At 41.8% G+C, this 14,256-nt stretch overlaps 3 protein-coding genes across 3 annotated transcripts in view; 1 reads left to right on the forward strand and 2 right to left on the reverse strand.

Moving 5' to 3' along the window:
• Window positions 1–14,256, forward strand: part of dnah9 (dynein, axonemal, heavy chain 9) — a 178,908-nt gene that overhangs the window by 157,545 nt on the left and 7,107 nt on the right. The gene's annotated exons all lie outside the window — the stretch shown is intronic.
• LOC121887547 (protein shisa-6) lies at window positions 6,901–12,585 on the reverse strand. The gene is made up of 2 exons (XM_042398420.1): window positions 10,137–12,585; window positions 6,901–9,068 (listed from the first exon to the last, which is right to left on the reverse strand). The coding sequence occupies exons 1-2, from the start codon at window positions 10,149–10,151 to the stop codon at window positions 8,211–8,213; spliced, it is 873 nt and encodes a 290-aa protein (XP_042254354.1). The 5' UTR covers window positions 10,152–12,585; the 3' UTR covers window positions 6,901–8,210.
• The window catches only part of LOC121887393 (protein shisa-6), a 65,742-nt gene continuing 63,970 nt past the window's right edge, over window positions 12,485–14,256 (reverse strand). The window contains exon 5 of the mRNA XM_042398127.1: window positions 12,485–12,672. Coding sequence (XP_042254061.1) covers window positions 12,485–12,672 — 188 coding nt within the window. The remainder of the gene's footprint in view (window positions 12,673–14,256) is intronic.

The raw sequence follows: 14,256 nt of genomic DNA on the forward strand, positions 1-14,256 counted from the left end.
AAATGATCATCTGAGCGACGCCTAGTCATCCTGTGGTCATCTGGTGGGGGACAGACTTGCTATCACCACTTTCTGTCCACTTTTCTTCTTTTCGGTGGGCATCTTTGCTGTGAAGTGGTCACTTCTGTGCTGTTTTTGCACTACAAATACCCAGAAACCACTTGTCAGCCAAACAGTGTGTCCGCCACCCATCCAAAACTTCACACCACATTCCTTCTGAGCACTAAGAAATGTGCTGTTGTGACAACCAAAAGAACTGCCGAGACACCTCGCTAGCAGTAATTTTTTACAACAGGCGTGTAAAGTGCTGATAAATAGCACAATGTTGTCTCAGCCTGTAATTCTATCTAACCCATTCTCCTCACTGCTCTGACCCAGAAGAGTCAGATGTGGCAGAAAGGCCGGATTAGCTGCTCACAATTCTGGTACAATACGGGGGCCTCGGCTACACTCAGCCTCCGGCTCCACACATCCCGCTACAGCCAGCAGAGTCAGCTGCTGTGCAGACCAACTGCGAGAGGAGTAGTTTTTGGCTGGGGCTGGAGACTGGGGGTAATTAGCTTTGACAGAGCTGATGAGTTGCTAATTAAATGTTTATCTGAATCTGGCATCTGTCGTAAAACAAATGTCTGTTAGCTGCCTACAATCTGTGGATTATCACAAATAACTGGGGTTGGGTCCTGCATGCAGGGAGATAAGCTGGGAGAGGACGGTGATTTGGGGCACATTTTGAGCAGTCAGGCAAAAACTAGTCACAGCAACAGCACCTACTGTGTGCATGTTAGGAGCTTACTGTGACTCATAATGGCAGTGATTATCTCAGTCCACATTCAAGCTGGCACTTGTTTACTAACACACACTGAAATTTTGTGACTTTGTAGTAGCAGTGATTGTTATTTTTATCTGGAATTTTGATCATTTTAAATTATGTAATCAAAGCCTGTCTTTTATTCAATTTTACATCAACTTAAAGGGTCAGTTCACCCAAATTTAATTAAAAGAAAAAAAGCTATTCTCACTCACCCCTAGGGTTATGTAACTATTTATGATACCTGTCAGCAGTCTCAGTTAGACAAATCAAAGTTGATATTAACGTTTGTGTATTTCTAGTTTGAAATTCCCTGTTTGTCTTTCCCTGGACAGTGTTACCTCACTGAAACACTGCAGAGGAATAGTATCACTAAGCAGGAACTGGCTCTAACAAGACTGTAACCCTCTTGATTGGGTTAACTCAGACTGCTGAAGTCCCAGAACATGGACAATGAATTTTGTTTTTTTTGTCTAAAAAGTTTATTTAAATCGTTAAATAGTTTAAAAGTTACAAATCCCTAGAAGCTCATGAACAGTTTTGACGTAGCTGGGGGCAAGATCTGCTAATTCACAAGCAGGCAAACTGCGAGAGCACAGTCATACTGGCAAAGATAAAGTAGCACTCCAATATTTGGCTCAATTATTAAACCAAACAAAACACAAAACTTACTAGACAGTCAGCGAGGAAGCATCTGTTCAACATGAAAATAATTATCTGAACTGTAGCTAAGTTTATTGTGAAGTGACAATAATAATAATAATAGTCATACAGAACAAAGGAGGAAAGTTAGTTAGCTTGTTAACAAAACTGTACTCATAAGTTCTATTTGTCACATTCAACACTTAAGTACAGGTAGTGTATAATATGAAGGAAAAAACACCACATCAGAATTGTATAGAATAAAACTTCATTTTAGAAAAGCAGCATGTGAAGGATTACACTGATATCCAGCAGCTATGGTTCAACCCCAACCCTCTGTCTGAAACTACTGATGTTCCCATCAACACACCAACACAGGTCATCATCACGCTGTCTCTCCTGGATGGGCAGTCCAATTTTGCTGCCATGGTCTTCATCATTCACTGTGATGGAGCTCTGTCCCTCACTGTGGGTCTTTTGATGGACGGAAGTATTATACAAGATGTTCCAAAGTTTAAATATTACATATTTCATGTAGACAGGGTAGTAACTGTTCATGAGTAAATATATTCTAAACTGTCCTTCATTAAGCTGTGGAGTGTGTCTTAAGTATTGCTCAGTTATATCACAGGTTATCACCAGTAAGTGTCCAATCGCAGTCAAATGTTTAAGAACTTCATATTTTTAGGAAGCTTTAGTAATCTGATGGATCTTGTGGAGGGACAGAGCTGCAACACAGTGAGTGATGCAGCAACATGAGATGCATGAATAGAATGGAGCTTGATGCAGGACTGAAGCAGAAGCTGCAGGACAAACACCAACTGTTCCTTAGATGATTATCATCCTCTCAGTCTGCCCAGCCAGGAGAGACAGCATGATGGCACCTGTGTTGGTGTGTTGATGGGAGTATCAGCTTGTTCAGTCAGTTTACAGCTTTGCTTTAAACTTCTCAATGGACTTCACTTACATTAAACATTCTGTAGACAATGCTCCAAATGCCTACATGTGTAAGCTGCAGAACACACTTTCATTGATGCAGGAACATTGTTAAAAGGAACCAACTCATAGCTCCAGCTCACCAACAGAAAGGCAGCAGGATCACTCAACATGGTGTGATGTCAACTTCACATTCTCTATAAGCAGGACAAGATGTGTGTTCACTTTAGCAGGAAAGCTAATACAGGTTGTTGGTCAGAGTGTCTCTTGTGTTGTGTAGCAGGATGCTATCAGGCTCAGTGTGACCATCTGCGCTGCCTATGATAGAACAACACCTTATTGCTTTATTCAAGATTTGATTGGCTATATGGAAACAAGATCTCCATCTAAGTAGACAGAGATCGAAGGGTATTCTGTCAAATTCTGTCAGGAGCACAATCATGAGACCAAAAAAATCTGAAATAGAAATTTCACCCTTTAGGTTTCTGATTTTTTTTTCATTTTATTAGATTTACAGAGCAGATAGGTATACGCTAGTAGACAGAGAATATGCTGATTAACTTCAGTAGGACTTAAACCTTGTCTTAATCTTTCCTTTAGGAATTATTTTAACTACTTGTACTACTGCTGTCTGTATAGTGTGTCTGGTATGGTAGTGCTATCAGTTGACACTACATAAGGCAGTCAGTGTGTGTTGCACTTAAAGTTTCATTGTCAGCCTTTCTAAAGTGCAGCAGGCAGAATCGGTCAAGGAGGAAAAAGTGGCAAGAAAGAGGCCCATGCTGTAGTTAAGCAGCAACAAGCACTTGAAATCCTGGTTGAAGAGAGAGAAGTGATGCACTTGAACATAATGGAGTTGAACTGAACTATGCAGTCTAGTTTATGTCTGCACAACACGATGGATGTGTTTGCAGGGATTCTGCCGCTGTCATGTTCTTTTGGCCTTTTCGATATCCACAGCAGCTTTGATGTTATAAAAACTGAGCAACATATATCTTCTCCCTCTATTGCTAGAGTGCTTCATTTACATGTGAAAAACTGGGGGAAGGAATGACATTTTTTGTGATTTGACACCAAACCAGACCGGCGAATAGTTTTCTAGTGGCAGTGTCCTGTGAGGAAGATAACATCCCTACTGGAACTAGCTGCATTTCTTTGTCTGTCGAAACTGCATCCTCTGAATGTCACTGGTAACGTTCCTGAAGATCAAAATGGAATGAATTCTTTCTATTTCAAATCCAGACATGACATTGCCCACTGACAGCTCTGCCGGGACTGCAAAAGCAAGGGACAAACGGAGAAGTACAGAGAGTGCAAACTAAATTTTTAACCAACAAAATAAGCCCCCTGCCCCCGGATCATGTTTGCATCAAAAGTGGAGAAGACGGGTAATGAAATACATTGTTGAGAAACGAGTGCCATATGAGATGTGGAAAGACAGTTTGAAAGCTGCTGATTATTTTATGGAAAGCCCTGTTTTTGGCCAGCTTCCTCCTCTTCCCTCCGCTTGAGTTGCACCGCTTGTCCCAGACTATCGTACCCATCTTACCTCTCACGCTTCAGTTGCTCTCCCATCCATAGATTCTTTTTGATTGCAGACTCATATTTTCATTTAAATGCTGATGGGCTAGGAGGATCAGTGTAAATTGGAAATCCAAACTTATTCCGCTGTTTTCCTGTTCCCTTTTTTTTTTCTATTCTTTGTGTTTGTGCAGGCACTGTTGTTTGCTGTGAGAACTGTCGTTTGCACCCATGGATTTCCATGAATTTAAAGAGGGTTTGAAATTGCACTGACCAGCATTAAAGTCAACCGTATTAATTCAGATGTCAAATTGAAGTACTGCCCCAGCCAGCATGGGTACCATATATCATGATGAAACTGTCAGTTAAAGATGTGGGTCTGGCTGTGACATACTGGGAGATAAGGAGTGTGACCCCCCCCCCCTACTTCACCTCTGTAAAATCAAACCTTTACAGTTGGCAGATTGAAATTGTAATTGTACAAACATTTTTCTGAGGCAGAGCTGCTCTAGAGGCAAGAATCTTGTTTGTTGTGTTACGCCTCAGTAGGCAGGGACAAAAATAATATTTATACAATGCAAGCTCGTTAATTGGAGGTTTACGAAGAAGAAATTGAATTAAAATTATGTTAGTGACTGTCCTCACTGGAAAAATTACTGCATTGATTGCTGCTTAAAACAACTTGTGTTCAGTGGGAAAGCAGAAAGTACCATCATGTTTTCATATTTCTACAGAAAGTCTGAAGTAGCAGGTTGGGATGGAGCATGCAGATCATTAAATATCAAGATGTCTAAAGTTAAAAAGTAAATGGTTTTGGACATCTAGTAGCTTTCCATCCTTATTCTGCAAAGTAGCTAAGTAGAAAAAGACATCTAGACATGTAAAACAGGGATAAATTTGTTTGAAAATTTTTGGACCTCTAGAAGTAGGGTTGGGCCATATATTGAATTCATTTGATTAATTTGGCATAAATAGTTACACTACATGTGCACCTGCTGCAGTTTATAGGACTGTCATGACTCCAGGTGGCTAGCTGTCTCTGGCTATCTCGTAGTGAATGTAACAATCACGTCTACGAGACTGAAAATTGCTCTGGTCACTGGTCTGAGATCTTGGTTTGTGTTTGTTGACAAGGTATCATCTCTGGTTACGAGAGTTGTAGCGCTGGGAGTCGACTGGGACTCTGTTCAGTCGGTCTCTACCTGCTGGCTGAACAACAGGAGCAGATGAATTAGTGAGTGGACCTTTATCTGAACCTGATTATTGAACTGGACATCCATTCTCTTCTTAGTTGCAGCATCCGGTACTGACAGTCAGTAGCTGTTTTTTATGCGCAACGATGAGAGCCTTGCAGGGGATGCAGGTCTTCTTGTATTCTTGCTCAACTGTCTTGCATATGATGTCTTAAAAAAGTGTTTCAAGAAGTTGTCATATTGCTAGCAGAAGTCTAGAGCAGGAAGTTGGGATGCATGGAAAAGGCGTCACAGCCTGTTGTGATATGCAGATTAAATACATCTAGGTCAAAACTAGGCTGAATTTGTTTTAACAGTGAAACTTTTTTCAACAATAATATTTCCATGACTATATTTCAATATGAAACAGGTCCTAACTACACACTGAAATATATACATTGACACGCTGCTGAAGCAACACCGTGTTGCCAGGTGTCAGAAACCAAGTAATCATACAAGGACTCCAGTAATATAACACATTTGAATCCAGACTGTTTTGGCCTGAGTGTGTAATGTATATGAATGTGTGCTAAAAGTTTGCTCCGTTGCTCACAATATACTGTATTCATGGTTTCACCAAATGACTGCAGTGGGCTGACTCTACAGGCCAGCTGTTACTATGCACAGGACATGCATGCATCCTAACATGTAAGCCACTAGGTTACAAGTAGCATTTTTGTACTGTAATCCTGGATAATTTATGGTAAATTATTGCCACATTATTGACATAGTTACTATACTATGTGAATCATTAGGCAGGTTATAAAGCACCTCTAAACCATTTCTCTATTCTGTAAATAAACATCATACAGTAGGGGTTTTTAGATTTAGATGTACAGAAAGGGCTTAATTATTGCACAGATACAATAATTATTATATACTGTACCTGGTAACACTAAAACAATGGTTATATGTAAACTAGATGTCCAAGAAATGTTCTCTTCTCAGCTGAATTTTAACTGCAAATTACCAAATCAGGAAGCATCTGACTTTAAAGGGGACATATGCTTTTTGTGGTTTTCTGTCATTTATATACTATATATGATGTTGGATATCTATGTTAAACATAGTCAGTGGTCCAAAACTTGAATTTAACATATGTAGAAATGCTCAGGCATCAACCTGACCTGAACACTTCATTTGCAACGTTTTTTTCCTACCTTTCCAACAAGTTGAAGTCGGCTCATCGCACGTGCCCATTAACCGCAGTCTGTTCCGTAGCTTTGGTTGCCAAGGTTGTTGCTAAGGTAAAGATATTCCGATAGAACCGCAGATTAAAAATACAGACCTGTAAATGTACATAATGTATCCCCTTTAAAACATGTCTTCTACTATGACAATGACCTTTCCCTAACCCTGACCCAGCATTTTTAGCTACCTAAGCTTGATGGTATGTCTCCATCTTACTGATGGGTTACAAGATCACCAATCACGATTTGCTTTAGGAGGCACAAAAAAATAACGTTTTCTTGGTTCGTAGCTATGAACTATGATGACTTGGTTGGTTGCATCTAGCAGAGACTTATTCAGTATCAGTGTTTTCCAGGTAGGGTTACTGTCAGGCTGTGTGATATAATCTACCTCTTTTATTACACTCTGCCTTACCTCACAGTGATTCAGACCAATTTGACTTATTAGGGAAAACAGGTTCTTTGACTCCACACAATGAAATTGAAATCAGATTATTTGTGCCTGTATTGTGAAAAATAACTCTGCTTCAAGAAATATGACTGTATACCTGAGCACTATTTCGTCATATCATACAGTTGTAATGTGGTGTATCCTTTTTTGAAGGAAATACAAACACAGACATCTCTCAAAGAACGATGTTGAATGTTTAGAAAAATATGGATGGTTTATTTGACCCTACTTGAACAAGCATTATAATCCATTTTCCATGATGTTCAACTCCTCTGATGTCAATGGAACACGGTCTACATCCAAGTATGAACAGTGGTATATCTGTTATCAACAACACATTCATTCACTTCTCGTCCTACAAACAGTTTTGCAAAGACACACACAGTATAGTATTAATTTATTCTGTCAAATACTTGGTTAAGTGGGTTTCTATTCTGAACTCACGAAACAGTGATAATTTATAGTTGTTTTTTTAAGAATCTATTGAAAACAGACAGTCTAATACAAAGTCCATCCAGTACAGACTTGTCCATAGTACTGCTTCTAGAATAGCTTATTTACAATCGTCTACTGGAAGCAAAAAGAAAAAAACCTGCCATTGCTTTAATAACAAAACAAGCTAGCCATCACTATTCAAACTCAGAAACAAAATCAAAAACAGAACAGAATTTTTTTAATTGATTGTGCTTTGTAACCCACAAAACCACTTCGATTTTAGAAATGGAACATCTGTCAGAGGCACCAAATAGAAGTGCTAATAACATCCATTTCATTTTCTCTCATTGAGATTCTCTAGAGCTATGAGTAGGACAGGGCGTACAAATGGTGTTTAAATTAATTAATTAATTTATTTATATATTTATAAAGTTATTACAGGCTCATCCTAGTTCATCACCTGTGGTGGCGTTGTGTTGCACAACAGAAGTCACGGAGGAATTCGGTCCTTGTGTTTAACCATGCAAAGCCCTTTAAGATTTACCAGAAAAGGTCACAGAATAGATTTGTTGGACAAAGGGGCCCGATAAAGGCTTAAACAGACACGATCAGTGTTTTCTCACTAAAACACACACAGAATGAGGCCGGAGCCTGTGGATGAATAGGGTAATCAAGACAGTGGAAATAATAGTAGGCAAGTTAGCTGGATAATACTACACCTCCCCCATCCACAACCCTCTCTGGCTTCAGATACAGGGCCTGTGTATGCATTGTACAGTGTAGCTCGTTTTTCCGGTCTCTCACAGTAAGCTAGTGGATGTTCTTGGTCCTGGTATCTCTGACTTTGCAGGAACCTCAGTCAAAGAAAGTGATATTGCACCCATCCTACTCTATTAGAAGGCCAGTGTACCCACCTATCTCAATCAACCTGACCCCCATCCCCTGGCACACAACAGTGCTTCTTTCTGTGCAGTTCAGGAAGTCCCTGGCTGCCATTACACAGTCACCTCAGTCTTGCTGCCTGTGCGGTAGTGCTGTGGCTGTTGTTGCTGCTGGTGGTGCTGTGGGATGTAGTGGAGCTGTTCCACAGTGTGAGTCCGTCTCGAGGCAAACGCCTGCCTCTTAGATGTAGTCTGGTTCATGGCTAAAGTGTTGGAGTGCCCGGTGCCTCCTGCTCCCGCGCCTTGCGCCACAGCACCACTGCCGCCATTGTTAGAGGCACTGGGATGGGAGTGCATTTTGGTCATCTTGTAGCGATCCATTAGAGGCGTGGTTGGTATGAACACGTCCGTGTGTGAGATGGCACGTGACATTGACTTGTCACTGCCACGAAACCCACCAGAAATGCTGCTGACCATGCCACGCTTCAGCGACATCATCAGCTTGTCCGGCGAGAGCAGAGGATCCTGGGATAGGAGGCGGTCTTGTGAGTACAGGCGATCTTGTGAATAGAGGCGGTCTTGAGAGTAGTGGCGGTCTTTTGAGTAGAGGTGATCCTGGGACAGCAGTCGGTCCTTGGAGTACATGCGGTCCTTGGAGTACAGGCGGTCTTGGGAGGTGTGGCGATCCTGCGGAAGGAGACGCTCTTGGGATCGAAGACGTTCGGCGGACAGGAGCTGTTCATCTGAGAGGATCCGGCCTCCATACGGGGACATGCCATTAGAAGACATGCTGTAATCCTGTTGTTGGGCCCTCTGTGGGGACAGGACACGGTCCTGGGACATGGCCCTCTGGACACGACGAGGCCTCTGTCTTTGCTGAGACTGCTGCTGCGAGGACTGTGACTGGGGAGGGGCCTGGGAGATGGAGGACTGCGGGGGCTGGCTCTGGAGCTGCTGCTGCTGTTCCCGGTGCTGTAAAGCAAAAGATGAATGAGTTGAGTTTATTCACAAGTAGAGGAGCAAAAGGTAGTGGTGTGAATCTTTGGGAATCTCATGATTCGATTCAGAATCAATTCTCAATTCAAAATCGGTTCTTGATTGAATCAATAGAAAAGGGCACGCCATTTTCAGTCTCTTGCTCCAGTATACTGTGTGCCAAACCATTCACTGGTGTCCTTTGTCCACTCAAATACAATATGAAACATAACTGGCAATTAAGATAAATAGTCCACAGCTTTTTTATTTCAAAAAGTTAACTGCATTAATTAATGAACTAATTAATTTGAAAGCATCTTACAGTCTCCTGCCTGCATGAGAATAACAAAATGAGGGGGAGGCTGAGTGCTCCGCTGTGTTGTTATTAACGTTGTATCTCCAGCAGTGGAGAGCAGCCTCTCTGCTGCACCGTTAGCTCCAGGGAAAGCCGTCATTGTACAAGACGCTGAGTGGGTGCAGGGTTTTTGAAACCGACTGAGCACCTCAGAGTTGGTTTAAGTTGTTTAATGCTGCAGTGTTTGTCGGTTAGCCAGTCTCATTTGTTTCTGCTGGAGTTTGCTGTTCCGCTCCGCTAACGTTAGTCTCTGAGTGACAGTGTAGAAAATTCACAGTATACTTCATGCAAAGGTAATTATTGAGTCATTAAATCAAAACACGCTTGCAACTGCTGCCTTTTTGGAGAATGAACTACCAGATAACTCTAATGTGTGACGCACAGTAGACTGTCCGGGAGCTGCACTGCCCTCGCAGTTGGTTTCCGCCTTTTTCATTCTGTCAACATCATGTTATTAACCAGGAGGTAAGAATCAAGGTTCTTATGTGAATTTTTTTTTTTCCCACCCACCCCTAGTAAAAGGCCCTCCCATCCACCACTTCAGAATGAAGTGAAAGACCAGCTATAGATTCTAACCAATTCAAATCCAAAGACTCAGAGATAGCACACTTGAGATAGCACACTAGATTTGGCTCACAGAGGCATAAAAAGCAAGGAACATGACCTTGTTTTGACGCCTGCACACTTAGACTGAGCACCTGTGCACCCACCTGGTCTTGACTCATTTTGAGAACATGCAAGGGAAGAGTGCCTCTCGCTGCCAGGTCGGGCAGGTGGCGCTTACGAGTGTAGTAGTCGTCGACTTCTTTATCTGCTGCAGAGGAGACGGGGAGGAAAAAAAACAGAAGCAAGAGGTGAAGAGGAGATTCAGAGAGTGAAAGCAAGAGAAAGCAAAGGTAGAATGGAAGGAGGTGTTAGAATGCACGGAGAGAAATCGGATAAAGTGGGATCGGAGAACATTGCACACAATGCAGGGAATACTGTTGGAGGACCCATCTGTGTTTCACCTTTCCAAGCTCATGGAGGGGAATAGAAAATAGAGAGAGACAGAGGATCGCAGTCAGATCGTATTACATGCTAGGCACATAACATCCACACATCCAGGCTTCATCGGGAATTCTACTGGCAGCTCTGGCTGTGGGGGTAAACTTTTCAAAGGTCATGTGAAAGTCTATAAACAAACATTGTCATTTCATACAGATATGGACGGAAGCACGCAGGCACCTCATATATACATGCTGGAAAGCTAATTGTATTATTGCATCACTTCACATTGAGAACTGCAAGTGTTTCATGTCCTTGAGTGGATGTTTTTTATACTAATTCATGTGTACAAACAACTATAACATGCATTTGGAAGCAAATCAGAAAGAGAAGAATACATTTCCAGACACAGTAGAGTGTAGTAGTGAATGTAGCACCAACTTCATGCCACACAAACACAAAACCATGCATAAAGATGTGTCGCACATTTACACAAACTCTGTAAGACATCTTGACGAAATGATGAAATGCGGCATGAATTATTCAAAAATGGAAACATTTATAAGTCCATCGTTACAAAGAAGCTGATTATTTATTCTCTCTGAACACCAGCATGAATGTTTAACAATCACACTAAGTCAGAGGTGAACACTAATATCATTTATATGATAGAAATAAATTATGGAGAGCAGAACCCCTCCACCTTATTGAGAATTTACAGATGAGTCTGAGTCTCTTTTTGTCAATAATGGGAGCAACAGTGTTCACACCACCTGTCAAGATTACACTCAGCCAAAATCCCCTTCAGCAGCGAGCCCCGGGTGCTTGCTGCAAATCGATTCATTATGAGAGATAATAAAAACAAGATGTTCCTTTCTCACGCATAATAGTCTTCAAGATCTGCGCAGGGCATTGCAAACTCATCAACCATATTACCATACAGTGAATGAATAACTCGTGATGTATACTGTCCTGAGCTGCAACGGGCTAAATGCTTTTCTTCGGTTTGATACCAATTTGCATTAATAAGCAGTAGCATTCTTCTCTTTTATTATCCCAACAATGAAAAAGCTGCTCTATCTTCCCTCCAGCACAATCCAACATGATCTATCAGTGTGCAGACACTAGTTGAGCAACAAAAAGAAACTGCAGAGCCTTTTGGCTGTTTGCTGCAACAAATAATTTGCTTTGGAAGCAGAAAGAAAGTTGTGAAGACTGAGGGACACTGCTTAAGGATATTTTTCTTTTTTAACACTGTTTCTTCCGTCGGGCTACTATCTCTGACAACTGAATTCATATGGTTTTCTCTTACTGCTTATCAAAAACTATTATGTTAATTCTCACAAGCATTCTTCAAGCGCAGGGATTTTTCGTTTTTTTTTTTTTTTCTTCTGCAACTGAGAACCAGTAAATAGTGCATCCTGCAAACCCGTTTTGCCATTTTGTTTGAAATGGTGCCTGGCAGCTACGAGTGGGAGCCAGTGTGGAGTGAGCTCTGACGGGATGAGTTGTAGATCGTCATCCTTCACTTTGACTGCGAGCCAGCAATGAAGTGGGGCAGGCATGATGAAATTACACAAGCCTTAAGGAATATTTGCGTTCCACTTTAGAGAATGTCATGAGATGAGACCTCATTACGCAGCAGAAATCCAGCGTAGCACCACTAAATCAATACCGAGCCGGGCCAGGCACAAGAAGCCGCTTAATGTACTTATACGCTCCGAGAGAAATAGTGGCTGCAGCCTTTAAGTGGAGACAAGGGAAGCATGGAATATCAATGACTCATAGTTTCTTGAGATGACTACGCTGATTTCATGACGGATCACAGTTGAGAAATGGGTATTTTCTGATACTGATTCATGGTTCTCCATCCACTGAAATGTTTATTCAAACGGGAGCTGCAAAAATCTCCAGAAGAAAGTACTATTTCTCTACTGCTTGATGTCCTTAGTACAGCAGGCAAATCATTTTCACAGCTGAAACCCTTCGGAGCCCCTCAGTAAGTCCCAGTCAGGAGTCAGGAAAGCACACTTAATGCAGTATTTTTATCATGCAGGGCATCGGGGCAGGGAGCCTACTCTTGCATTAGTGCAGTGAACTTGGACCTACTGAGTTTCTTCAGGGACGAGAACCGGCTGACATCGGCTTTGACGGCCGCCTCGTAGGAGGGCGGCAGGTGAGACAGGCTCTGGAAGGAGCGTGAGAAAGACAGGTCGTAGGGCTCCGTCTGCGAGGTCAGGATGCCGCTTATCCGATTGTTTTCTGGAGACACATACATACATATACAGACACAGAAAAGGGAAGAGAAAAAAAATGGGCAGGATGGCTTCTTCCTCCCAGCACCCCCCCACCACCACCCCCTCCCCCCTCAAGAAGCTAGCCAGGATGAGACCCCCAGGCAACCATCATGGAAGACCACCGGCTGAGGCAGAGAAAGGAAGAGTGAGCTGGCAGGCAGGCTGGAGTTTTAGTCATACAAATACTTCCTGGGTGCAGAGGTGCACTGAAATCATCTTGAAATGTTCTCTGGCATAAACCAAACCATTCTGTTTGTCAGTTAAAACATTACAAATAATATAGATGCCAGAGTTTCTTCAAACCTCTTTGAGCAATGAGGGGTGTACATTATTTAATACTACCATGCCCTTGGTATTGTCTCACAGAATTTGGGGGTTTAAATTAAATATAGATTCTACACTTACTCATAAATTCAAATAGTTTTTTCAAGCCTAATTCAGGGTTAGGGTTAGGGTTTTTAAGTTGGGGTTGGGGTCCAATTGCATTTTATCCTACTTTTACACACCTTATTTAAGTCTTGTTCCAAATACTGGAGGTCTCAATTCAAACCTATGAAGTTGCTGAGTTTAATTATTGATATGATATACATGAAAGTTTAATTTGGAGGTTCAGACTTCTAAAAGTGACGTGACGCGATCAGCTGCATTGTTTCTCAGAGAACTGCAAAAACAAGTAGTTCACTTGCAATGCTAGACTGCTGCTTTATTCTCTAACAAACCATTTGGGCCGTGTACAGACACCAGCTTGCAGCAGAGAGCACAGTAACTAGACAAAAGCCAAGTTTCATTTTGGCCTTTTGGTAAGTTAGCTACATATGGCATTAACGCAAATTAGCACAGCTGATACAATTTGCCACAGCTTACATTTGTCTTTCTAAGTGGCAAAATTGAAGGTCAGTGCAAGCTAAAAATGAAGAAGCCTGCCACCTGAGTGTTTTATACATTGATCTTTGCTAATAAAAAAGACAGGAGGATCAACATATTCTGTAAGAGATTTGTCAGCTTTGGAATTTAGCAAATCTGAGTAGTTTATCAACCTGTCCAAAATAAACCAGCTATAGGAACTCAACCCTAAAGTTAATATTCTTCAGTTTGATCATTTTTAGGCTATATCCTGGCATTTTGGAGAGGACATGGAATAACATTTAGACACATGAAACCCTAACGTTAATATAAAACATCTCTTCGCTGAGCTTCAACTCAACCAATAGGTCGAGTGTATCTGCCTTTGAGAAATGGTTGCATATCTAAAACTCCAACATGCTGGTGGCAGTGATGGGGGAGTAAACGCAGTCACATCAGGCACTCGGTGAACATTTGGTGCGGGACTGACTTGACAAGTGACGGGGGTTTGACGGGAGGAAACAACGGTCCGAAAAAGAAAAGAGAGAACAAAAAAAAAAAAAAAAAAAACCAGACAACACACCAAACAACAGATGTCTGCCGGAGAGTGACCCTGCTTGTGACAGTACTGTGATGTGATCTGGGACGGGAGCATTGGGAGCAACGCCTGGACTGGCTGCTGTTGATGCGACGTGATATGAGGCCA

This window comes from Thunnus maccoyii, chromosome 20 (genome assembly GCF_910596095.1).
Source record: "Thunnus maccoyii chromosome 20, fThuMac1.1, whole genome shotgun sequence".
Taxonomy (NCBI): Eukaryota; Metazoa; Chordata; class Actinopteri; order Scombriformes; family Scombridae; genus Thunnus; species Thunnus maccoyii.